Source organism: Capra hircus, chromosome 24 (assembly GCF_001704415.2).
Source record: "Capra hircus breed San Clemente chromosome 24, ASM170441v1, whole genome shotgun sequence".
Taxonomy (NCBI): domain Eukaryota; kingdom Metazoa; phylum Chordata; class Mammalia; order Artiodactyla; family Bovidae; genus Capra; species Capra hircus.
Genome location: NC_030831.1, coordinates 60,831,456 through 60,858,356, shown reverse-complemented (window position 1 = coordinate 60,858,356; position 26,901 = coordinate 60,831,456). Strand labels below are relative to the sequence as shown.

Sequence of the window (26,901 nt, the reverse complement as noted above, 5' to 3'; positions counted from 1 at the left end):
TTGAAAACTGCTTAAGCATAGGTATAGTTTCCAACCAGGACTGACAGCAGACATAGAAACCAAAACCAGACAAAAGTCACATGTAAGAAATAAGGCAGAAACAATACAAAAACAAGTAAAAAGGGAAGAGACCTCATTTTCTTTAAACTATTTTCCTTTATATGGTATGCTTCATCAGTATATATAGACACATTAGAAATAAATGTTTTAAGACAAAGAAATAGCTCTTATGGTCTTAGAATAGAATTCTATGAAGACAGTATATTAAAGAAATACGATGCTCTTTTCCTTTGGGGGAAAGAGGGGGCTGAAGAAAGACTTTCTTCTTCCATGGTAATAACTTTTCAGCATACTGAATAATCAAAAACTATCTGTACCTAAAAGGAACTTATTATGCTAGGCATCTAATTAAATTTTTAATTTGGCATTTGTCTTGACAAAGAACACGTGATTGGTTTTTTGGATCAAATTTGTATAACTGTGGAATAACATGGACAGATTATTTTCAATCTTCTGATAAGAATGGAATTTTCTTTAGATGCCACAAAAACTTAAAAGTTTTAGATGGTATATGTTTTAAAATCTATCAGTGCTCTAACCCTTTGATTGCAATGTACCTTAAATTATCTAAAAATTCTGAAATGTAGGAAGACATGAATTATCTCCTTCTTCTTATGAAAATAAATGCTTTAAGAGATCTTAAGAATGACATACACAATAGGGACAGTTTTAGCCTGACCAAACATACTTTTCTTAAACTATTATATTACCTTGTGAAGTAATGGCATAGATTTAAAAAACAACAATCATAATAATAGTTAACATTTATTAAGTTCTTCTAATTATGTGTCAGACACTGTCTTAAGGCTTTTACAAGTATTAACTCATTTAATATTAACAAAAAATCCTTTGAGACGGATACTTATTATTATCTTCACTTTATAGATGAGAAAACCAAGGCCAGAGAAGTCTGAACCCGGCAATAAGTGGCAGAGACAGACGCTGAACCCAGGCAGGACGGCTCTGTGATAAGACTCAAGAACAGAAAAACATTCAAAGCAAACTTTAGTGCTCACATTCAAGTTCTAAAAACATATATACATGAACTAGGCTGACACAATTTCTTTTGTGAAGAATAAAAAAGATAGGTATTCCAATTTTCATACTAAACTTGGGCAGGTGGCAATTTAAGAAAATCTAGTTAAATTATATGAAGTGTCTTCTCTCTTGGGCATTTAAAGTCTAGAGATGCCGTTATTCTAGATATGATATGTGAGGAAATAACAAAGTAGGAGCAATCAAGAAATATTTCCATAATTGCAATGATTGAATCAAAGTATATTTTGCTCATGAATCCAACTATATTTTACAACTTTATAAATACCCTCTACTGTTTTACTTTGTTTTAATAGCCATTTGCCTCAGTAAATAGAAAAGTATAGCCAAGAAGATTTACATAGGATGGAAATAAGTAAGATTTAAAAGAAATTTGAGAAGAGGAAATGATAATATAATAACACTCAAGGAACCAATAAGGCTAAAAAACAATCTGAAATATTCCAAAACTAGATTTCTGCCCCATCCCGCAGGACACAACTAGACCCTATCCAATGCCACAGAATGGACGTCAACGTACACGGTGTGAAAAGCTCCCTCCCTTCAAAAAAATAGTCCCTCTCCCTCTCCCAAAGAAAATCATTACGATCTGAAACTTTTGTTTACATACCTCAAACATCCTGGCAGCAGTACACCTCACGAGTGCTGACGTGTGGACAACACCATACCACAGAACAGTCAGCAGTAGCTCATGGTAAGCTGGATTCGCACTGCAAGGGAGAAAATCAGTGCTAAAAGTGAGCGCCACAGTGTCTTACTGGGGCACTGAAAAACTCTATACCTTTCTGAGGAATACCAGTGACAAAAATATTGGCAAAACATATAGAATTACTTTCTATGGTTTAATAGGCTATGTCTAAGATTCTTTAAAAAAAGGAAGTCACTTTATACAACTACAAACTTTTAGCACACCCAGGAACTAAGTTTCTCTAAGCATGCACAAAGAGAATAGACATTTCAACTCTTTAATAGCATAAAAGTTAAAATCATAAAAAAATAAGGAGTAAAATAAAATATACCACTTATGAGAAGAAACACTGGACTAAGAGATGGGTAAGTTGTAACCTTTGTGAGTCTCAATTTCTGACATCTATAAACACTGGAGAAACAGTATTGCCCTATATATGCCATATGGGTGGTATAGGATCAGTGAGGATAACCCAAATCAAGGAGAACTCAAACCACCATATATGGAAGGGTTAAGTTGGGTGTGACACTTATCCAAATGTGGGATAGTGTTATTAATAAATACATAAACCTGTTTTTAGTAAAGAATGAGAAGAAACTACTTAAGCAGCTAGATGATGTGATTATGAGCGCAGTTCAGTTCGGTCCCTCAGTCGTGTCCGACTCTTTGCAACCCCATGGACTGCAGCACGCCAGGCCTCCCTGTCCATCACTGACTCCCGGAGTTTACTCAAACTCATGTCTATTAAGTCGGTCCAACCATCTTATCCTCTGTTGTCCCCTTCTCCTCTCGCTTTCAATCTTTTCCCAGCATCAGGGTCTTTTCAAATGAGTAAGCTCTTCACATCAGGTGGCCAAAGTATTGGAGTTTCAGCTTCAGCATCAGTCCTTCCAATGAATATTCAAGGCTGATTTCCTTTAGGATGGACTGGTTGGATCTCCTTGCTGTCCAAGGGACTCTCAAGAGTCTTCTCCAACACCACAGTTCAAAAGCATCAATTCTTCAGCGCTCAGCTTTCTTTATGGTCCAACTCTCACATTCATACATGACAACTGGAAAAACCATAGCTTTGACTAGACGGGTCTTTGTTGGCAAAGTAATGTCTCTGCTTTTTAATATGCTGTCTAGGTTGGTCATAACTTTTCTTCCAAGGAGCAAGCATCTTTTAATTTCATGGCTGCAGTCACCATCTGCCATGATTTTGGAGCCCCCCCAAAATAGTATGTCACTGTTTCCACTGTTTCCCCATCTATTTGCCATGAAGTGATGGGACCAGATGCCATGATCTTACTTTTCTGAATGCTGAGTTTTAAGCCAACTTTTTCACTCTCCTCTTTCACTTTCATCAAGAGGCTCTTTAGTTCTTCTTCCCTTTCTGCTATTAGGGTGGTGTCATCTGCATATCTGAGGTGATTGATATTTCTCCTGGCAATCTTGATTCCAGCTTGTGCTTCATCCAGCCCAGCGTTTCTCATGGTGTACTCTGCATATAAGTTAAATAAGCAGGGTGACAGTATACAGCCTTGACGTACTCCTTTTCCTATTTGGAACCAGTCTGTTGTTCCATGTCCAGTTCTAACTGTTGCTTCCTGACCTGCATACAGCTTTCTTAGGAGGAAGGTCAGGTGGTCTGGTATTCCCATCTCTTTCAGGATTTTCCAGTTTGCTGTGATCCACACAGTCAAAGGCTTTGGCATAGCCAATAAAGCAGAAATGGATGTTTTTGTGGAACTTTCTTGCTTTTTTGATGATTCAGTGGATGTTGGCAATTTGATCTCTGGTTCCTCTGCCTTTTCTAAATCCAGATTGAACATCTGGAAGTTCATGGTTTACATACTGTTGAAGCCCGGCTTGGAGAATTTTGAGCATTACTTTGCTAGTGAGATGAGTGCAACTGTGTGGTAAACCAGGCAAATCAAATGGAATGGAAAAGGGAGCCCAGTGGGACTCCTTTTCCAGTTTGGGGCCACTGAATTTTCTTCAAATTTGTACTTATTTTATGCCTCCAGATGCTTCAAAGAAGACATATCTATATCCTTTACCTCAGTCTTTTATTACAATGTATTGATTATAAAATATTAAAATATACAAAAAAAGAACAAGAAGATCTTAAGTAAGAAATCAAGAAGTTTGGCATGTATAGTAATCTTTATTTAGACTAAAACTATGTAGTCTATAAAACCAATTTTAAGACTTGCTATAGCTTTTAAAAACTATCAGCTATTATTTTTACCCCAGTTCCACAAAAGCAGCTTTCAGGCTATCAAGAGGAGCATGAGATAATGAAAGCAAGGTCATTACATCCTCTAAGAATCCAATCAACAGCTTTCGGTCTTCTTCCTATGGAGGAAAAAGACTGATAATGAATTTTCAAGCAATCAAGTAGAACTTAAAAACCATCATTTCATATCTACAATTAGAAAATTTTATCAAATAAGGGGAAAATATCCTAATTTGTAAGCATTTTAATTAAAGATATTTATTAAGCATATCTACAATCACAATGGTATGAGGACAAGTACTATTCTGATTCATTGATTTAGACTTGAGCTGTCCAACACGGTTGTCACTCACCACACGTGGTAACTTATACTCAAACTAAAGAGAAGTAAAATAAAAGATTCAGTTCCTGAATTGCACTAATTACAATTCAAGCTGTTTTAACATCCATGTATGGTTACCTCAATGGACAACTCAGATACAGATTACTTGTATCACTGCAGAGTTTGATAAGATAGTTCTGGTTTGAAAATAAAAAGGTATATTTTTTTTATTAAAATTCATTTTAACAGTTTTACTTCCCATTAACTTTGGCTCTAAATACTTAAATACAAGCCACTAAAACAGTTATCCTCCTAAGAGAAGAAATTGATATCTAAGAAATTATTAGTGGTGAGAAGTCGCACACTTGCTAAGACCATTGTGTCCTTAAAAAAAATAGTCACACCTTTGATTAATAAATTACGTTTATTTTTAAACTTTCTTTGACAAACCATTATTTTAATAATCAGAAAATATTCTTCTTTCTTTTTTTACATAGCACACTATTAAGAAATTTGTTAGAAAAAGCAAGTTTGGTCAATAGAAAAGTTAAAAAAGATAACTGTATGTTAAATTAGCCAGAATCTAAAAGGGAAAGAATCTGACATTCTATCAGGAAATAAATATATAATAAATTAGAGTCAAATATTTTATCTTTAGGGCTATATTATGTCAACAATAAATGGCTTCTATATATATCAGTATCAATGCCTCCTGGTGGCTCAGTGGTAAAGAATCCACCTGCCAATGCAGGAGACACAGGTTCGATCCCTGGGTCAGGAAGACCCCTGGCGAAGGAAACGGCAGCCCACTCCAGGATTCTTGCCTGGAGAGTCCCATGGACAGAGGAGCCTTGGTGGGCTACAGTCCACGCGGTCACAAAGATCTGGACACGGCTGAGTGACTAAAAAGGCACACACATCACTAGGCCCACGAGGAAGACTGGACTGCCGTCTAACTTTTCCTACACGGCCAGGCTAACTTAGAGCGAGGCAGGAACAAGGGCTGACAACAGTAATGCCCCGCAGGCATGGAGGACGGACACAGCAGCTTTCTAATGCGCTGCTCTGCTCAGTGGAGAATGGAAACGCTGACAAGCCACCGTCAGAGCTAAGGGGGAACAGAGATCTCACTCATTTTTAGTTGCTTACTGTACCAGAGGATCCATAAAATTTGGAAAATAAACTGTAAATCTGAAAAAACTTAACTGTGAAGTAACAGCTACAAAATATACTGCTAAATGAGCATGAATTCTTTGATTTGAAAAGTTACTACAACACAATTTCTCAACTTTGAAATTTCAAAACAAGTAATACTGCTTACGTACCTGATTCAAAATAGGCTTTGTTTATCAAAGCAACAAGGACAGTTAATTTATCTTAATAGAAAACTTTGTTTAGTAAGAAAAACACTGGCATGTGCTTCCTTAAGCACTGACAATCTATGATAGCCACTCGATTCTCGTTTTGTAAATAGTAGCAAAGCTCTCATCTCTTTAGATATTTGGATTTCACACAGTGCCTCAAAAAATGTGTCTATATTGATGTATTCAATAAATCTATTCTGAGGGACTACTATGAAACAAATCTTGTATTTCATACTTTATCAAACCTTGAAATACGTATTTCATATTTATTATGCCTTAAAATACTATTTATGGTCAAAATCAACATACTTAACATACTTACTGCCCAAGCTTAAAAATGAGAGAGGAAAATACTGACATTACGTTTGTTATTCTGCTGGAAGAGCTTCTGAAATTAGAGAGGAAAGGGTACTCGTGCTGTTGCGCCTGGTAACACGCTAGGACTTAATCTCCACAAACTAAGGACGACGATGGATGCAATCTGTTTAGGTTAGATGACTTAGAATATTTAGACACAGACCCTGCGTGCATCTGTATTATGAGCTAGGCGGAGAAACTAGGGTAGAAAAGTTAAGAGAATACCGCGCTACTCTAACTGAGCTGGAGCTTCTACTGCAAGATATCTTATGATATTGGAGAACCACAGTTTAATATTATATAAGATGGTTCAAGTCTGTTTTGGAAGAAGAGTGCAATAAAATATGAATGGCTAGCCCACACACTTTGAATTTAAATGCAAAAAAAGTTAGGAATTATTATGGAAAATTTGGGGAAAAAAAGATCTTCCTCTTTGGTTTTCCCATTCTAATTCCTTTTTAAAAGTTAATTTGGATTTATTTTATTGTTTTCCTATGATTACACTCAGATTAATTGGGGGGAGTGGTCAGAAATACTACATAGGAATTATTGTGTCATAATTTCTACAAATGCTTTATCTTGAGTCCATATTTTCAACTCACAGGTGGGACTGCCTCACACTTAAAAATTACTGATATTAATATACAACATGTTTATTTAAAACAATGCTAAGTAGAGTGAGGTGGTCTGCTGTACTGGTGACCACCAATCAACCCACCTCCTGGGTCAAGCTCTCACTGAGTTTCCTCTTTTTTGAGTCTGGGTTGGACCTGTGACTTGCTTTAACCAACAGAATACAGTAGTGGCGATGTGCTGACTCCAAAGCCTAGGCTGCAGCCTAGCAGATTCCGTTCCTTACAATTTTGGGAGCCCTAAGCTAGCACAGAATGAGTCTGGCTCTGCCGCTGCACAGGACCTGTGGACAGAGAGAGGCCCTAAGACTCCATGGGGACTAAAGCTCAGTTATCCTGCCAGGAGCCCCACCAACCAACCGGGTGAACGCAACCACACAGCGACTATCAGCAAGAACAGCGGAAGAGACGCCCAGCCGAGCAAAGACCACGAGCAACCCTTCGTGTTTCGGGATTACAGAACACTTTGCTAAAAATGACGAAACAGCGTGTCACGGCACTCTGCAGTTTGCTTCACCTAACAGATGTGCTTTGTTTATGAATGAAAAAATTATCATGAACACAAAGAAATTAGTACGTAACTACACTCTAACACTTTTAAACAAAATATCAAGAAGCACACAATCTCTAATTTTATTTATCAGAGATAGTCAAGAGACTATTATTAAAATATGCTTTCTACTATATATTATTTATTGAATAAGAAGAATAAATAAATTTGTTTCTCATTTATGGGTATTATTTTCACTTATAAACACATTAAAAGATATAACATTAGCTATCTTTCTAAATAGGAAGTGCTTTTACCTTTTCCAGCCAAAGAATTGTTCCCTTACCTGGATGTAACACGTAAGGACTCCTGTTGCATAAATGGGGACAGTAGCTTTAGTGAGGACCCCATTTCCTGCTGAGGAATCTAAAGATCACAAAAATAATTTTAAATATCTGAGTACACTTTAAATGTAAAGCAAAAGGTCATAGTACAAATTATATTTTAAATTACAATTGGTTACAAGGCTTACAAATCAATGTTATCATTACTTTAAAAATACTTTGATCAAAACATACATATCCACTGGTGGTTGTGAAAATGTAACTTAATCCAGAGCCATTAGCATACACAATTTTGATGGGAAAAACTTTAATGACTAAAATGAGATGCTATACTGTTATTTGCATAGTCATAAATCAGAGCTTTCTTTAACACTTTCCCAAGTGGCCATATAAGCATGTTCTATAAATTTTCAGGCTTTTAATTTGCAGTATTCAATAAAACATAAAGGCACTCAGCTGAAAGGAGACACCTAGATATGTATTTAACCTGCTTCTAGACAGGAGACACTACCCAGTTTCTAGTACTTGCCTAGTTCCAGAGCTCTTCCTGTCCCCTGTACAGGGGTTTTTCAGAAGCCAGACAGAACCCTGACTATTTTCATGGAGTAGGGAGGCTAAATACAGCTTGGGGAGACGGGAAAGCATCCAATCACAGCTGAGTGTTCCTGTGACGACTTTAACACATCAGATGTTCTTATGCAGCATGTGTAGACGATTTTTTTTTTTCAAGTCCAGAGATGATACGGCAGTTGCTATTTATAGCACCAAAAGCTCTCCCTCACTGATGTCAGGCATTATTTGAAGTGCTTCACATTTGCTTTTATGTACTCAAACTTTTAAAAATTATTTTTTTCTATTCTTATATGGTTTCAAATTCTTTTCAGAAAGTAGTACATCCAGAATTCAGTTGAAAGCATGTATTTAACTGTCTTGAAAGTATTTTCACCCAAAATGAATCTATTTTCACATCAATTAGTATTTGAGGTTTTTTTATTCTCTTGGCAAGAATAATTTTATCTTTTGGGGAGTACTGATGTTTGCTGAGTGTGACTATGGTAGTTGAGAAATAAATTTGAGGCTACAAACATAAGCTTAAGTTGAATTCATACATATAGACTGTATATAATCACCTCCTAACTAACAATTCTGAAAGCTATCATCATCAGAATGAATAATTAACTAAACAGATAATACCAATTTTTAATTCTAAGTAATTAAACCATTAGAAACCTATTAAATATAAACTTTAGGAAGCATTTGTCAAAAAAAAAAAACCTCACTGACATTTTCAAACTTAAAAGGAATCATTTATTCACTCTCTAATTACCTCTGATGACAGACAAAAATGGAATCAAATCATTAAGGTAAGACTGCATTAAGAATTCCCTATACATCCAAAACAGCCAAGGTAAGATACAGATCACAGGGACTATACATTTTTGTCCTTAATATTTTTTTACAATTCATTCCTAGAAATTAGAAAAATACACAGGGACATAAGATCCAAACATAAAGGAGTTCTTGGTGCTATAACCAGACTTCTTAAGACAGGTAAGTAAAAACTATGAACAGAGGGGCTGGAGCTGCCCATTAAAACCTGTAGCTTCATAAAAATCTCATGTTTCATTTAAAAAAAAATGTATATCTTACATTCTATTCAGTTGTACTTGTTTTAATTTTTAAAAGTTCTAAGTAATTATGAATTACATGCTCTGTATTTTTTCCTTTTTAGTATTTCAGTTGCACAATTTCAAACCTCCAAGGGTACAGTAAGTACACAGTCTGAGAAGGTCAGGCTTAGGTCAACTTGATTACAGTGAAGGTAGATATTTACAATAAAACTGATGGAGATTAATCTCATTACTACTCCATGGAAAGGATATTAGACGTAGCAGTGCTGTAAACCCAAGAACTCCATAGTATAAATTTTCCTTTTCAACTGCACTCGTTAGTTTATTTATACAATTTGCATATAATGAATAAAGTATTTTTCTGGAGTAAAGAGATTTAATTGTTTTTATAAATTATAATGCACAGACTTACCAATATTTTCTTCAGACAGCCTTAAAATCTCCTGGAACTGAGGTTTTACCTAAGCAACCCGAAGAAAAGATCCAGAAAGTCTCAGGTTCAACAGGCCAATCAGTGGTTAAATAGAATGCTTCCTACCATTGCTACCCCTGCTTATTTTTAGAGGTTCAAGTAGTCAAAACCCTAACAGTTCTTAAAGCCATAGGAAAAGAGAAGTGTCAAGTTTCTGAAAACAACACCTTTTTAGAGATAAGATATTTAAAAAATCAATTTAGGTCAGCAAGTTTTCTGAAGGGCCTTTAGATTAATTTCCAAAGTGACTCTAAGTGTTTGAAATTACTACCTCCCAAAACTGAACTTTATGATAGAAAGGGTATTTAGGCAGATATTATATGATTAAAATTGTTCAAAAAAAAATGTTGTGTATAAAAGGAACGAAAATGAAATTCCATTCATTTAGGATAGTCAGTAAGTAACATACTCATTATGTTATATCCACTGGCTTAGATTAAGTCTTTAACTTTTTTAAAATTTAATTTTAAACATGAAAGGCAGAATTTAACATTAAAGTTTTAAGTTAGAGGAAATGCTTGTTTCAATTTTTATTTTTAACATCACAGATTTCAGGCCTCTGAAGTCAACCACTTAAGTGTTCAAGTGAATTCGTAATTGCTTTTGTAAGAAAAAGTTAAATTAATAACAGTTACTTCTTCTGGAGATGTCAAACAGTTTTTGCCAATAGTGATTCCCAGTAAAATCCAATTATACTTAATAATTAGATGTTAATGAATGATTTTTTTTCTCCTACAGTAACATTAAGCTCTGGTTTTTGCCCTCCCACTGTGAAAAGATTAACCTTCAGCACCAGATATACAGGACTAGATGTCACACCACACATGAAAAGATTAAGTACAGATCCGTTAAATGATTTACTCGAGGACACACAGAGTCATAACCCACTTTCTGAAGTTTGTCAGTCCACTATACCAAACTGTTATGCTCCAAATGTTTCAAAAACTACAGGCTTAGTAAAGAGGTACCACAAAATTTTTACCTTTTAAATGTCTCAACGTATAGCAACTACATCTGTATAAGGTTTTGTTAATGCTCTAAAGAACTGGCTCAACAATCTGTTATGAACACAAATGGATTGACAGGATTAAAGAAGAAAGTAGGACCTAAGGACTCAACAATTTTAATATTTAAACAACAGAATAACCTGGTTAGGCAAATGTGACAGTGATTGAGATATGCAGCGATAATCTCCCATGTCCATTCTATTTCAAGAGCTCCTGCCTCCTAGCAAGCATTCTACATAAGCTGCTTTGTTTCTATAATCACCTGAGTGAAAGTGAAAGTCGCTCAGCTGTGTCCGACTCTTTGCAACCTCGTAGACTATACAGTCCATGGAATTCTCCAGGCCAGAATACTGGAGTGGGTAGCCTTCCCTTTCTCCAGGAGATCTTCCCAATCCAGGGATCGAACCCAGATCTGCTGCATTGCAGGTGGATTCTTTGCCAGCTGAGCCACAGGCGAAGCCCGAGAATACTGGAGTGGGTAGCCCATCCCTTCTCCAGCAGATCTTCCTGACCCAGGAATTGAACCGGGGTCTCCTGCACTGCAGGTGGATTCTTTACCAGCTGAGCTATCAGGGGAGCCCATAATCGCCTGAAGTGTTGACCAAAGCATAGAGAGGAAATGGCAGCTTCCTGAATCTGTGGTCGATTCAGTACAAGAAGCAAATTCAAAGAACTGCAGTGGAGTCCCCCAGCTGATACTTTCTATGCTGGAAAGCTCTGAGACATCCACAGTGAGTAGACCTTATATTTAAATGTGGATACAGACTAAATTTTGGCTAAATCATTTTTTGGAAAATCAATAAAGAATATTACAGACCAGAATTTTCTTTTTTATCATTGTTTTCTAAGATATTAAAAGATAATTAGAATAAAGGAGGGGCTCCTGCTTTTACTTACTCTGCCATAGCATTAGTTAACACATTACATTTTTATATGTCTTACATATAAGAAAATATGAAATACAAGTTTTTACCTTAGTGTTTGTAAAAATTTTGCCAAATGTCCGGCAAAGGCGCCAGAAAAATCTGGAGAATTCATGGACACAGGCAGTTGAAGTAACGTTAATTTTGCCAACTATTTCTATAAGCTGTGGCAACCTGAATAAGAAAGAAAGGAAAACAGGCAGGGAACACAAGTAAATGGCTGTTTCTCGCCAATTTCTGAGCCCATCCAAATCGAACAAGCGCTTCTGCTTTTCACAGCCAGCAAAACCAGAATGCGAAGGAGTTGTTTGGGACCCTTTGAAAAAGTCTTAACTTTATATTCTGTAAACTTCTTAAATGTTAACAGGTTGTCATGAAATATATGGAAACAGTGGCAGAGTTCTAAGTGCGGTGTTAATAAGACTCAAGTCAGTGGAGGTGACACTCCCTACAGAAGCTTGGCTAACGTGGCTCCATGCATTTTAGCCTCAAAAATGAGAAGTGTGGACGCAGTTTACAATCCACCACCACTTTTAGATAATAAGGTAGCAGACGGGTCTTTCTGCAATAACACAGACGCACCGTTTTCACAGATAAGCAGCTACATATCTACAGGTATAACTCTTCTCTCCCAAAGAAAGTTACCACAGATGACGCCAAGTTATGTTTTGTTATTTTTTAAAAAATATTTTACTAAATTTTGTCCCTCAGTTCCCAGGCTAAATATAGTGAGCTATCTTCCATTCAAGTAGCTAAGATGTACCAAATGAACACAGGAGTGGTAACTCACAGCTGATTGACAACCCACAGCAAGCTCTCCCAGCCGGTTGTGCCCGCGTGCTCCAGCTGGTAGTCATAGAGCTGCAGGAGCACCGCCAGTTGCTCACGGCTTCCAATAATAGTGGACACGTCTTGAAGAGGGGACATAGGCCGAGGGAACCTAGTCACTGTAGAAAAGAGCAATGAAATAAATCATGTACGAAATGGCAGTTTGGAAAGGTGACTATCTTATCAAAAGAAAACTAAGGTTCTGCCTCCTAGTATCTATTTAGCATATTATAGACTTTAAATATAAAACTAAAATACATTAAATTACTTTTAGAAAAAAAATGAAATGTAGCTGATCCCCGCACAATCAGGGGTTAAACTGTCTAACTTATCGTCAGCCCTTTGTGTCAGAGATTCCTTCACACCCACAAATTCAACCAACCATGGACCAGGCAGTACTACAATATTAACTACGGAAACTACACGTATATAAGCGGGGGGTACATCTCAAACTCCTGTTGCTTAAGGGTCGACTGTAAATTTCTCTTGCATCTGAATAAATTTAACAAATCTCAAAAATTAAGATTTTATGAGACTAAATATCTAGTAAGCAAAAACTGAAATGAAAGAGTTTGCCAGTAAAAAGCAAAACTTTATTTATTTTAACTTAAAATTTGCTCCAGAACAAGATCTCAGTTAAAATATGGATTTGAATTTGGTTTAAAAAAAAGATAGCTGTAAATCCACCAGACTGTTTATGTCAATAAATAATAATTATAATAAGGTATTTCCTTCATGGAGTAAAAAACTAATAGGTTGACAGCAGGAAAAAGTTGTTTAATATCAGAGAATAACCTAAAATACATTAGAGCTTGAGCTGAACAGGACTCTTAAGTATTTAATCTCTAACAGTAAATGCTTTATTTAGAAAGTCTTCCATAATTTGATAAACACTAAGTTAATATAAAGTGTTAAAAGCAGTGGCCAGTAAGATAAAGCTATATGTAATAATAATAAAAAATTATTATAAATATTATAACCAGGGTCTCAAATACAAACTTTAAAAGTTTTAGGGGAAAACTGAAAAAATCACTTTTAAAATTGTGTAAATAAATAACGAATATACATTAGTATATTTTCAAATTTGAACATGTCAATAAAATCTATGATCCTAAGGACCACAATTAGATTCCAGGTCTTAGCTGGCTCTTAAGTGAAGAATGCTACCAACAGTTTCTTTACTGTTGAAGAGAAATTCCTAGTGGCCCAATAGCCCCTGCGTAGAGGGTAACACCCTGAAAAGACACAGTGAAGGGTGCAGCGTTTTCTCAAAGCACATGAACAGCTTAATGATAATCAGTAAGCTTAAGAAAACATGAAATAGCTTTTAAAATGCCGAAAGACAAAATTAAGATGGTATTGTCTTCCTATGCTTCCTAACATATTTAACAATATCTTAAGTACAGATAAGGGTTGTCCCTTGTTGGTTCAAGTCTCTATTTGCTATCATAATACACAAACAAGTAAATGAATTTAGGTAAAATGGTACCCCATAATACTCTCTGAGATTTCTGCATGAATTGTCATTATCTCAACCTAGGAATCAAACAGATTTGGACATACTGTTTCATATCCCAGAGATTACAGGTGGCCCAGTTTACTTTATACGGAAATTGTAACACTAAAAACACTTGATTTTATACTCCTGTTTATTACAAGCCCATAAGAGATATGGATAATTTCACAAATCTGAAAATCTCATACATACTAACAGCTTGTCTATAGCCATTTATCCTGGGGGTTGGGTGCTGTGGGGCTACCATGTGCCGTGGATCAAAGGTCACTTACTGGTTATCGGGACTTTGAGCTAAGAGAAGAATGGCTTTTGCTATCAATTTCATATAGCAGGAAACAGTAATTACACTTTCTTTCTCCTACTGAAAATAAGACAAAATAGCTGAGGGAGAAAAAAAATACAAAGAAAATGAAAACGAAAAGCTTCACAAACTGGCCCTAGTAACTATTAATTCAGCTCTGTTATGAAAGAAAACACTTACTTCTGACTTACCACACTGAAAAGAAGGTTATAAAAAGGCTCTGGATTAAGAATGGAGAGGAAGAATAAATACTGTAAAATTACACCATGAGGCTCATCCATAAATGATGACGCCATGGAGTTCACCTTAGGTATCATATAATCTGACCACGCAGTTCCACACGTATAGTACATTTTAGTAATTATGATGTCATAAAGTGACTTTTGGAGAAGGAAATGGCAACCCACTCCAGTAATCTTGCCCAGGAAATCCCAGGGACAGAAGAGCCTGATGGGCTACAGTCCTTGGGGTTACAAAGAGTTGGACATGATTTAGCAACTAAAACAAAGTGACCTTTACAATTTTAATCAATAACAATTCTGTGCGAAGCTAAGCTGTTAATGTTCTATATCTTCCTTCCATAATTTAAGTTCAATACCTTCTATCTGTGGCACGTCACCATGAAGCTTGGCTTTGCTGGAGAAGGGTGCGTTCTGTAGCACTAATGCAAAGAGAGATGGGATCAAGGACTGCAAGGCAGACAGATACATGTGGAGCTTATGCTCATCCAGCCCGTGCTCGCCTTCCTGAAACATAAGCGGGGGAAGCTAATTTAGTCTCCTGAAAGTATGCATTTATGATGCTCTTCCTTTCCGTGACAAACAATGAAACACTGAAGGACATGTATGTTAGCCTCACAGTAAACCTAATGCAGATGACCAAGAATCTTTTCTGAACTGCTCTGAGTATGTGAAAATATAGGCACTGTGGGGGCTTCCCTGGTTGCTGAGAAGGGAAAGAATCTGCCTGCAATGAAGGAGATCCTGTTTCGATCCCTGGATCAGGAAGATCCCCTGGAGGAGGAAAAGGCAACCCACTCCAGTATTCTTGCCTGGAGAATTCCATGGACAAAGGAGCCTGGTTGGCTGCAGTCCATGGGGTCGCAGAGAGTCAGACACTACTGGTTAGCTAACATTCTAACTTTCACAAGGCACTGTGGATGTAATAGAATCTTTTGTATGGAAAACTTCAGGGTGAACATAAGTCATTTCATTTGTATAGAACTTCTTTCAGAGCTTTTTTCTTTTAAGAGGGTCTTAACTTTTGAAATTTTAGACATCAGGTGAAAGATATTAAAGTGATCAAAGGAATCATTTTAAATGCTCAACTGTTAAACCAGCAGTAGCACTTAATATTTTCTCTCTACTTCCAAACTCCTTTCATAGACTTGATGACAACTGTATTTGCCAGTAATTAATGCACTTTAAAATAATTCAAGGTATAGGTAAAATGCAGAAGAAATTTCAAAAGAAAAAAAAAAGAAAGAGATAACAGAAACAACAACCAAAAAGAGTGAAATGATCACTGTGGTCACAGAAGCCCAGCATCACAATGAAGAGCAGAGTCATCAGAGACAGAAGCACTAAACGCTGCTCAAGTCCACTTGGGATGTCATGATATTACAAGTAACAGCTGTGTCAGAAGCACCAGGTATGTTAGGTTTTTTTTACTATCAGGCTCTAAACTAGTTAATTTCTTTATGGAACAGTACCTGTGCTGAATATTGCAGCTGTGTTTAGTGGCAACGTGGAATTAGCTGTGTTATGGAATGGAACAAAGAAAACGATGGATAATTCTCAGAAGGGATGCAAATATTAAAGAAAAATAAAATACTTGAGAAAAATCCCCTAGGTTTCATGAAAAGAGGTACTCCAGTCTAGCTGTCTATTTATAGTCTTCAACATGCATTTTGAAATTTATAGGAAAAAGAAGTCCAATTTTTAAATTAAATAAATGCACATATATACATGTAAGACTATACACAGAGTAGTATATATATATGTTAAAATACTTTATGTTAAGAGTCTTATAAAGATTGTTAAAATTTGGGGGTAGAAAGGGCAACAGTGTAGTTTCAGAGGCTGATACCTGATCCTGGTCCTGTCATTTGACAGCTGCGGTAAGTTAAACAGTTTCCACACCAAAAAACCAAAATATAATTCAAAGAGTTCTAAGGAGGAAATAATAGATTTTCTTTATAAAATATGGTACATAATGTGTACATAATACACATGAAAGAAATGTTAGTTTTTCTCATAGACACTGAGACTTTTAGTACAAAAATTAGTTTCATTGTATCAACTTTTCTTCTGTTCTTAGGAAGAATGGAAAATTCATTTTAAAGAAGAAAAAAAATGAAGAGAAGAAGATTCATTTTAAAGAGTGAGGGCATGAACGAATGCAGTGAAATAAAGTTAAGACATTCTGACATCGTGTAAATAAGAAAGCTTTGCAGACTCATATTCTAAGTCATCTCTGCAGTTCTGGGGACTGAAACTGATACTTTATCTAAAGTCTTTAAATACTCAGGAGAGGTTAGGAGGAGGCAGCATTGGGAACAGTGTCAGAGCAGGCGCCACAAAGGGGCTATTTTGGCTAAAAAGTCAGATCGTGCCCTTTCTCCTTAGCTTCAGTCAAGCAAACCTTCCTCAAATCTCTCTTGGCTCCAGACCAACAGAATCTTTAAAGGGTAATTAATTAGCATGTTCAGCGAAGTGGTACTTTCTATCTTTGTTTCCCCAACATTCTTTCAAGATGCCTTAAAACACACTTGTATAATTTCTGTTGTATAAATAAAGGAAGCATTTACCCTGAGAAGTTTTTCAATCTTGTTCAGCAATGTGGGTATAAGGTGAGACTGTAAATTTCCAAGTTCTGTAGTCCAGGCAGCATAGGCTGGTAAAAATACTTGATGTGTGGCACTAACGACTCTTTCTGAGGGATCACCCAAGGCTGACAGCAACAGTTCAAAACCCTGCCACAAGGGAACAGACAGACATAACACAGATTTAAAGCAAAACAGAAGCCTCGGAAACACAACAGACTGTAACGTACATTCCAGTACATTTAGAAGACATTTTAAGCGAGAAAGAAGCCATTCATAAGCCTGCCTTCCCCAAGTCCTTTAAAGAAAAATGTCATGTATCCACTGATGGGGAAACCAGAGAGAAAACGCTGCCAATTTCCTGCCACAAAGCTGTGGCAGATACTATAAATGAATCAAAGCATTTCCTCCTTGAAATTGCAGAATTGAAACCAGGCAGCCAACTTTACCTTGTTCAGGTTGACACATTTGCCATCCCTACTATGGATTATGTGGTATCTGAATCAGAGATTTGGGATATTACACCATTCAGAATTTTATAATGGAATAGATGGGATTTATTCTGAAAGGCATACCTGCTGATATTTGTCTGGGTCATCAATGTATCCCATAATGATACCAAGGCTTTTGATCACAGCTTCTCTTACCAAATCTGCCTTATCTTCCATTAACATTTGTTGCAACATTGAAAGAACCAAGGAGCTACGGATCTCTTTCTGAAATGAACAAGAACATGTTTTACTATTTTTTTATACTAGTAGCAGAAAAGAATAGAAAAAAATGACAGATATCCATGTAGTCACAATCCAGATTAAATATATATTAACACGTTGCTATATTTGCTTCAAGTCATTTCTGAAACACAGACGACGTTACAGAAGCCCCCCCCCCCCCCCCCCAAAATTCTCCTCTCTAAAGAGAACATTTGCCCTGAACTTGCTAATGATCGTCTCCCAGCACTTTTGTGTTTTTGCTATGGAAGTGCCAACCCCTGAAACCTCCACAGTGCACTTTCGGCAAACCAACAGTCACCCCTCTGCCATAAACAGACTCTTTTGTGTAAAAGGACTATTCTTCCTATCACTACCTATGGAACCCAGAAAAGCACTGATAGACAGGAGGGATTACAAAAATCACTCTGGTAATCAAAACATTTGCCTGGGGTAGGAGCATGGAAACTAAAATCCTGGTGTTGCTATTTTTTTGAAGAATTGAGGGGGAGAAAAAACAGAATGATAAAATACGAGAGTAAACTTTAAAAGTGCTTACAAAACTGCACGGCTATTTTCAGATGCTACTATTAAATATAATGTCAACTACTATTGCGTCTTAAATTTCATACAACTTTTCCCCCACGGATTCAGCCTAATTAATGTCTGAGGTTAGAATAAAGTGTCATTGTTTTCATATTCTTGCCCTTCCTTCCCTTTTCTGTACCATTATCGTAACTTGATCAACTCATAAAATTCTTTAAACCTAAACTTGTTTAGGTCACTTTTACATTTAACAGTTACAATAAAAGGAAATGACCACTTCTGTAAATCTCCAGTGTGATCTGGGATGCAGAGCAAGGTCTGAAAGATGTTTTTAAATAATCTAGTTTTTGTTTTGATTTTTAAAAACAAAAATATATGTAATTATAGAAACGTTTGGTCACATTTAGGGTGGTGAATATACTTTTTGGTACAGCCTTGTTTATTTATCGTTTAGGTTACATACTGCTTCCCAAGGTTTCTTTAAAAGTGAATTAAAAGGGCTTTTGGGGTGATGTCTACACAGGCAACAGGCCAGAGATCAGTAAACCTCAGCTGGGTATCTGCTTTGCAGCCATCGAGGCTGTGGTCAACTGTGGCAGTTTCCATATGCTAAGGAAACCCACGGGACAAGTTAGGAGGCTTCACGCCATCTGAGCTATGACTACACTGAGGTTCTACTGCTACCAGTTACTGAGGGATAATGAGGCACGCGGAGATTCATGCAGGAAACGTTAAGTCCATTACTAACGCTGCTTTGCATTCGAGTGCTAGGAGCAGTGTGGAACAGCTTCTTCCTTCTTTGAGAGCATGTGATATTCAGCTCTCTCTTGGAACAATAAATAATAGGGTGCTCAGACTCACTCATGGATATCTACCTATACAATTTATCACAATAAGATGATTTTCTCTGAAAAGATAGGAAAACACTAGAAAAAAAGTCTATGCCCAGTTCCTGGTGGAAGTACGGGAAAATAAGAGCTCTGAGGCACAGCTGATGGGAGTGCGATCTGTGCTGTCTTGGTTGGGGGAGAGTTAAACTATCAAAATAAAAAAAATGGACATGTCAAGAGAAGCAAGATAAAGAGGTTTCAGCAATATGTGAAAATTTAAAATGCAGAGATTCCCACACAAGGGATATACAGATCATTGTACAGTGTAATTCATTCTGAGTAAGAAAAATTTAAAAGATATAAATTTGTAAGCTTGTATATGCATGAAGTTTTATTTTCTCTAAGTATTCATTAAAAACCATTAACTGCAGATGTCTTTGGAGAGAATGACTAGGGCCAGGGAAGGCTTTGATTTTCATGTTATTCTTTTCTGTACTGTCTGAAAATTTATTTTCAACAACAACGTTTCTGGGAGTGGAGACCATGAATTGTTCTTGGATTATTCTCTGTATTTTTCTGTATAAAAAGAAAAGATAAATTTTATTTTTTAAAAGACGATCGTCTGACTCTTGGGGTTCTCAGTCTTCACTCACCCTCACACTACAGAATGGGAGCTAACGGTAAATGTAACATAGACAGCTCCTGTGCTGCTGCTGCTGCTAAGCCGCTCCAGTCGTGTCTGCCTTGGCACGACCCCAAAGGCGGCAGCCCACCAGGCTCCTCTGTCCATGGGATTTTCCAGGCAAGAGTACTGGAGTGAGTTGCCTTGCCTTCTCCTATGTACTGTTGCATAATTCCAATTTTTGTACTCCCTTTAAAGAGCTGTCTTATAGAAACGACCCTTCAGGGCAGGGGTCAGCAAACTGGGCCGAAAAGTCTCTGCTGCAGCCGCTCAACTCTGCTGCTGCAGCATGAAAGCAGACAGACCATACACGAGAAAAGCGTGTGGCTGCGTGCCAATAAAGCTTTATTAAAACACAGGCTGCGGACTCCATCTGGTCTCCAGACTGTACTTTGTCAAGCTCTGCTTTAAGACCGTTGTTCACAGTGAAGCAATTCTTGATGTCGCCTCCTGCTTCCATCCCCTGCAAGCCCTGGGCTCATCGGGAGACGCCTGAGAGAGCACAGCAGCCCAGCGTGCTCAGTCTTCTTCCTGGCGGGGGCCCTCGGTCATTTAGGAACCAACAAGCACCTCAAACAGCTTTTGTTTGGCTGGGGAATATCATCCTGACATTTATCATATCAGAAATTTGAAATGAGAAATTTCAAATTATTAACTCATTAAAAACTAAACTTCTTAATGACTAATGAAATTACAATTTTAATGGAAATAACTATAATCAAAACAACTAGTGAGGGATAGTGTTGCAAATCTCAGTGACGTCTGACTCAAAAGAAGACAGGCAGGATCCTCTTATCTGCTCTGCACTCAACTGTGTTCTGTTGCTTGGGTGGGAGGACTTAAGAAAACCGGGCCTCACAGAAATGTGTACCTGAGAAAGGGAGAAGTATCTTCATAGCCTCTTCTGATAAGAATAGAAGCTGTCAAGCTCTGAATGGTGAATACAAGTTTTCCAAAATTCTTGTTCTCATTAGAAGTTCTAATTTTATCATTGGCAATGAAAACTGTACTTGTTTACCTTGAAGCAAGGCTCCATGCCACTTATCTTCGTGACAATGTCTGCCACATACCCAAGTCTGAATAATCACAGCTTGTTTGTCAGTGCTCTACTGAGGGAACTGGTGTCCACGAGCAAGGCAGGTGGTCCAGCTCACAGCCCTGGCTATCTGAGTGCCTTCTCTCTGCAACAGCCACCAGAGTTCAGAATGCAGCCAAAGGGCTTAATACCATTGTCTTCCAGCTGATTATACAGACTAGTAGAAAAGAGGCACACTCAGGGTCAAAGTTTAGCAGAATTAATAATTTCACCGCTTCCCCAAGTGCATGTCTGAGTGCAGCTGCCTCCCTGTGGGCGCACTGTGGCAAAGAGCATGGCCGCTGCCCGTCTATCTGGGGGTCCCTGCTCTGATCGGCGCTGACGCACAGGCGCTGTGCCCGCTACCACTTGTGCTTGCACCGACAGTGTAACTGTCAACACAGAGAAACAGACAGAAATGTTTTAATATTATGAGGAAAATGATTTTTATCTCATGGACCTCTTCGAAAGGATCAAGGAACTCCCCAGGGTCCTCAGACCAAACTTTGAGAATTCCTGATGAGGTTTAATATATTTATACTCATGTAAAATCAATGGCTAACGTTCCCCTCTGTCTGCAATGTCACATGGTATCAATGTGAGCTTTCTTTATTCAGCTCATCTTCTTCCTTTGTTAGGACACAATGCGGATTAAAATGGGTAATAAGACACCTGAAAAAAAGGTTTCTCTATTGCTAAAAAAAGAAGGAAAAGGTTTTTTTTTTTTTTAAGAAAAAATTACAATTCTTACAGGAAGGTAAGGTGCCAGCGCTCCACAAGATTCTGCCACAAGCAATCTTCTTTCTGGGTACTTGTGATTAATCTAGAGTAAAAAATAAATAAACATAAACAACATACCCTCCCTTCCTCCAAAAGAGAATTATTTTCACCACAAATCTTGTTAGGAATGCAATAAGGCTTCTTTCTTTCCACGTCTGGGGATCCCTATACCTGGATCAGGATTAAGGGACTCAGAGAGAGCCTAAAAAATGAGATCACAGGGGTTATCTGTTGAAGAGAAAGAGGATAAAGCAAAGATGAAAATATGGCAAGGTGTCTAGAGATTGTGGGCTTGCCCAAGAAAGCTTTCCTCAGGATGTCAGGAGCAACCTTTTGCTTCCCTAGGAACATTATTATATTTTCAAATTTGGAAAATCCAGCATCTAGATATTTACTGATATGGCCTACAATTTGGAAAATTCAGCGTCTAGGTATTTACTGCTATGGCCTACAATATGTACCAGGAATGATCCATCATTCCTCATTTTTACCTCAAGGATTAAGTCGCAAGTCATCAATGATTTAACCAGAGCTCCTGACCAGTGTTATGACTTTGTTTTTAAAGTGAGCAGATGTCAATTCATTCCTGCTTGCACATGCAAGATGATGGGGTTTTACTATTGTAAAAACTACACTGAATCATAACAAAAAATAACAAAACAAAAAAAAGGACACATACTGGGTTTAATTCCCTATGTCTTCTTCATAGAATATAAATCTTTCTTTGACTGGAAAAGAAGCATATCTGTTCTCATACTCCCATATGAAAAGGTGACATAATTCACTAAAGTACTGGATGCCTAAAATTAAGAAAAGAAATCATGCAGCAATCTACTGGACAACTGACTGGAGGCAGGCGGCTGACAGATCCTTGATGCCCATGTCTACTCAGGCTGCAGAAGAAAGAGGTGGCGGGGGAGTTGCTGGTAACTGAGATCTCCGAGTTAGGCTTAACCCAGGAACAATAACCTCAAGACAAAATGGTTTGAATGTCATAATATGTTACCCATAAACTTACACGTTTCTTTAGTCTAGCAGGATGAGTCTCAAAATTAAATGCACACACAACATCAACTGTATTCCTACATACTTTCAATCAACAACCAGAAAAATACAGAAAATTCTATTTATACAATAGTATTAAAAAGAATAAAATACTCAGGCATAAACTTTATGTAAATTATATTCTGAAGACTATAAAACATTACTGAAAGGAAATTTAAAAGACCTAAATAAACGGAGAAGTGAAGTGAAAGTCGCTCAGTTGTGTCCGACTCTTTGCGACTCCATGGACTGTCCAGTCCATGGAACTCTCCAGGCCAGAATACTAGAGTGGGTAGCCTTTCCCTTGTACAGGGGGTCTTCCCAACCCAGGGATCACGCCCAGGTCTCCCTCATTACTTCTTTACCAGTGGAGTAAAAAGCTCGGATTTTACTCTTCATGGTGACTACAGTGAAGAAATTCATGCATCACTGCCAGAATAAATGGAAAGACGTCTTAAATTCATGGATTGAAAGCTTCACTATTGGAATGGCAACACCCTCCAGACTGATCTACAGATTCAAGGCAATCCTTACAATTTCAGCTGGCTTCTTTGCAGAAATTGACCTGTTGATCTTACAATTTATACAGAAATTGAAGGGACTCAGACTAGCGAAAACAACCTTGAAATGTAAGAACCACTTTAGGAGGTTGGGGCTTCTTTTGTGGGTGATAAAACTGTTCTAAAGTTGACTGTAGTGATGGCTGTGTATCTCTGTGACTACTAAAACCCACTGAACTGTAGACTTTAAACAGGTGAGCTGTATGCTGTCTGAATTACAATCTCAATAAAGCTTAAAAGAAGATGGAAAAACAATTTTAAAAGACATGTACATATACAGAACTGTAGAGAACTGTAAATTCAAAGTTGTGTATACTGTTTTCAGCTCAACTTCATTTTCCGTGATTAGAGTCTCACCCTAGATTACTGCGCACTAGGATCGGCAGGAGACAAAGGGACTGTCAGAGACGACGTGAGCACATTTAATGCTCCCTCTCAAACAACGTCCCTAGGTTGCTAAATTAGGAGACGGCTCTACTAAATTTTAAAGAAAAAAATGCATATCTGAAGAAAGTGGGAAGAGAATTCTCAAAGACCATGTACTTCAGCAATATTCCAGAGAGTAATATTTTTTCTTAAGAACAAGTGACAGAGCTAGTGTAAATAAGGCCAAGAAATCTGTCTTCATAAGTAAGAAATTCATCTTTTGAGGATGGAACAGTGAGTTACTTAATGACCTAAATGTCAAGTGTACAAAGTCAAAGATCCTGAGTTTTAGAGAAGACAGGAATATTCAATATAAAACCAAAAGTGTTACTAGTAAATAGTGAGCTGAATTATACAGACTTCTTACATCAAAGGTTCACGCTTTACATTCTGTCTATATTTGTAACATATACAAGTATACAGCATATACAGATACAATGTCTATTATTCACCTCCTTACTTATACATACACAGAGCCTCTTGCTTTCCCTGAACTCATTAGTTTTTTTTATATATTTTTTTCTGTTTTGTAGCTCACTTGATTCAGAATAAAGCAAAACATCCCAGACGTTTCTTAAGTACTGTTAAATCACCGGGCTGGGCAACAGAAATACTAGCATAATTTATATCCCACATGTTTCCTAATAGCATTTTTAAAAGATAATATGAGCATTTACAATAACCTAGAATACAACAGCTAGAGAAAACCCAACACAGCTACTTACCTGTTCCCAACACTGTGGTAAAAGCTCAGCTTCAACACGTGTGGGTCCAACATGACGTGCAAATGCCACACAGCCCGTCAGTATCATCTGCCTGAAAGACAAAATGCATGACTGCAGACTAGCGTCGCGTTAGGAAGCACAGCCAGGCCTGGGGGTTAAGAAGAGCCAGCTCTAATCACCATGGAGTACAACTATTTCTGTATGATCAAATTTGACTTTTGACTTTTCCCAACGGATAGACTGCCCCAAGGGAGTGAGTTTCTTAAGACTAGTCCTTCCAGCAACGGCAACACCATTTAGAGACGTTGTGAAGAGATTCTCTACAGCTGTAAAGCTGAATTCCTAAATTAACTTCCCACATAATAGTACATTGTGAGATCATGTTTAATGCTTCCATTTCTAATGAACTTCAGTTTCCAGTCACTAACTCAATCTATGACCATTTTCCCAGGACTCCTGTAGCCCAGTTCCCCAGGCGGAGCTGCGGTGAAGAGTCCACCCGCCCATGCAGCAGACCCAAATGACACGGGCTCGAGCCCTGAGTTGGGAACATCCCCTGGAGGAGGAAATGGCAACCCAGCCCAATATTCCTGCCTGGAAAATTCCACGGACAGAGGAGCCTGGCAGGCTACAGTCCATGGGGTCACAAAGAGTCAGACACGACTGAGCAGACAGATTTCTGTAACTAAAAACTATGATACTGTATTAGTGAGATGATGCTTAAGTGAGAATTTTTGGTACTGAACCCAAGATAACTGTGGTAGGTAGGCAGCTTCTGACATGACTCCTAATGAGGTCTGTCTCCTGATATTCATGCCTGTGTGTGACCCCATCTGTGGAGTGCAGACTGGACCCAGGGATTTGCTCCTAATGAACAGAATGGCCACAGTGACGGGATGTCACTTATGAGATCAGGTTACAAAGGCCTGTGACAGCCACCTCGAGAGAGTCTTTTCTGCCTTCTCAGCCGGCATGCTCTGAAGACACTACCACGCTGGAGCGGTTTCAGGTGGTGAGAGGATGAACCCTGCCAATGACCAACCACGTGAATGAGCTCAGAAGCAAATCCTTCCCCCATGGGCCTTGAGGTCACTCCAGCCACAGACAACACCTTGACCACAGCTTTATAAGAGACCCGGATGGACTGACTCACATAAATCATAATATAAGTGTTACTTTAAACCACTTTCTTTTGGGGTAATTTGTTATAAAACAATATATAAATAATTAATATGATAGTTTCATTTTATGATAGATTTATAATACAAAATTTTGAAAGATTTTTCACTTTTCAGAATGACGATACATTTAAAATGACTCTGAAAGTCAGAATGTTAAATTTTCATTTTTTTTTACTTCTGATTATCTATGACTTCAAAACCAGTAAAGCTTGATGGAAAAAAAAAGCATGTTTTCCACAGATGTTTCAAAGTAGCCAACTTTAAGGAAAACCAAAACAGAAAGTTTAATTCATATCAACTATAAAAGCAATTCCTCATTGCTGTTTCTTAAAATATGTCAATTTAACTGAAAACCGAAGCATGACTTTAGGTTTCTCCTTAGACTGCCCAAGTCAGCGACAACTGCTCTCTCAGGCTGGGGGGAACAGTGACAGACAGTAAGCCTGTGGGCGGCAGGACAATGCTGAGCCGCGTGTCTTCACGGCATGCGGCAGCAGCCTCTCCCCGTTCCTTGTAACTTTTACCTACGTGACTTCCCTTTATGCTTATGTCACTGTCTTCTCTGATGGCTTCTCAGCTTTTCTCTTTGCTCCTACTTTAGGAAGGCAAAGAAAGTGAGTAAAAGAAAAATGGAAAAAGAAATTCCCAGGCTTTAAGACAGACATTTAGCTTCCCACTAAAAATTTCTTCATTTCTGATCATTTCTACCCCTACTAGTCTGTTAAAATAATGAGAAGTCACACACACAGGTTTCAGAAATATTTGATAATTATAATAAATGAACTGTTGAAATTTAAGCATTTTGAACAAATGTAAGAAGTATACACTTGTATAAGACATTCATGTGAAATAACTTTAAATTGTGAGTCACCATCACTATATTAAACATGTACAAATTTGTTAAAAAAATGTTAAGCCCCTCAAAATAAACTTCTAGCAGAATCGAGTCACAATTCTAAAAAGTAGGTCAGTTTTGTAATATACTTGAAAACAGAAAAGATCAGATGGCTACAGATTATTAATAGCATTCGATTCAGACTCCTGTGGTAGTAAAAATACTGTTTCTACTTGTGGGAAATCAAATACTGTTCCTACTTGTGAAATTATTTGATTGCTATTTGACACAATGGGCTTCCCTTGTGGCTCAGCTGGTAAAGAATCCACCTGCAATGCAGGAGACCTGGGTTCGATCTTTGGGTTGGGAAGATCCCCTGGAGAAGGGAAAGGCTACCCATTCCAGTATTCTGGCCTGCAGAAATTCCAGGGACTATAGTTCCAATACTTTGGCCACCTGATGGAAAGAACT

General features: G+C 37.6%; 1 protein-coding gene across 5 annotated transcripts in view; it reads right to left on the bottom strand.

Moving 5' to 3' along the window:
- KIAA1468 (KIAA1468 ortholog) overlaps positions 1-26,901 on the bottom strand; it is a 107,147-nt gene that overhangs the window by 26,439 nt on the left and 53,807 nt on the right. For all 5 annotated transcript variants that reach the window (XR_001917163.1, XM_018039531.1, XM_018039534.1 and 2 more), the window contains 11 exons: positions 24,415-24,505; positions 21,631-21,702; positions 17,612-17,752; positions 17,022-17,186; positions 14,811-14,958; positions 12,358-12,514; positions 11,618-11,741; positions 9,578-9,626; positions 7,537-7,616; positions 4,038-4,144; positions 1,727-1,826 (listed from right to left, as the gene is read on the bottom strand). Coding sequence is in view for 4 of the 5 variants with exons in the window: in XM_018039531.1 (XP_017895020.1) it covers positions 1,727-1,826; positions 4,038-4,144; positions 7,537-7,616; positions 9,578-9,626; positions 11,618-11,741; positions 12,358-12,514; positions 14,811-14,958; positions 17,022-17,186; positions 17,612-17,752; positions 21,631-21,702; positions 24,415-24,505 (1,234 nt within the window). In the remaining variant the exon portion in view is untranslated. The remainder of the gene's footprint in view (positions 1-1,726; positions 1,827-4,037; positions 4,145-7,536; positions 7,617-9,577; positions 9,627-11,617; positions 11,742-12,357; positions 12,515-14,810; positions 14,959-17,021; positions 17,187-17,611; positions 17,753-21,630; positions 21,703-24,414; positions 24,506-26,901) is intronic.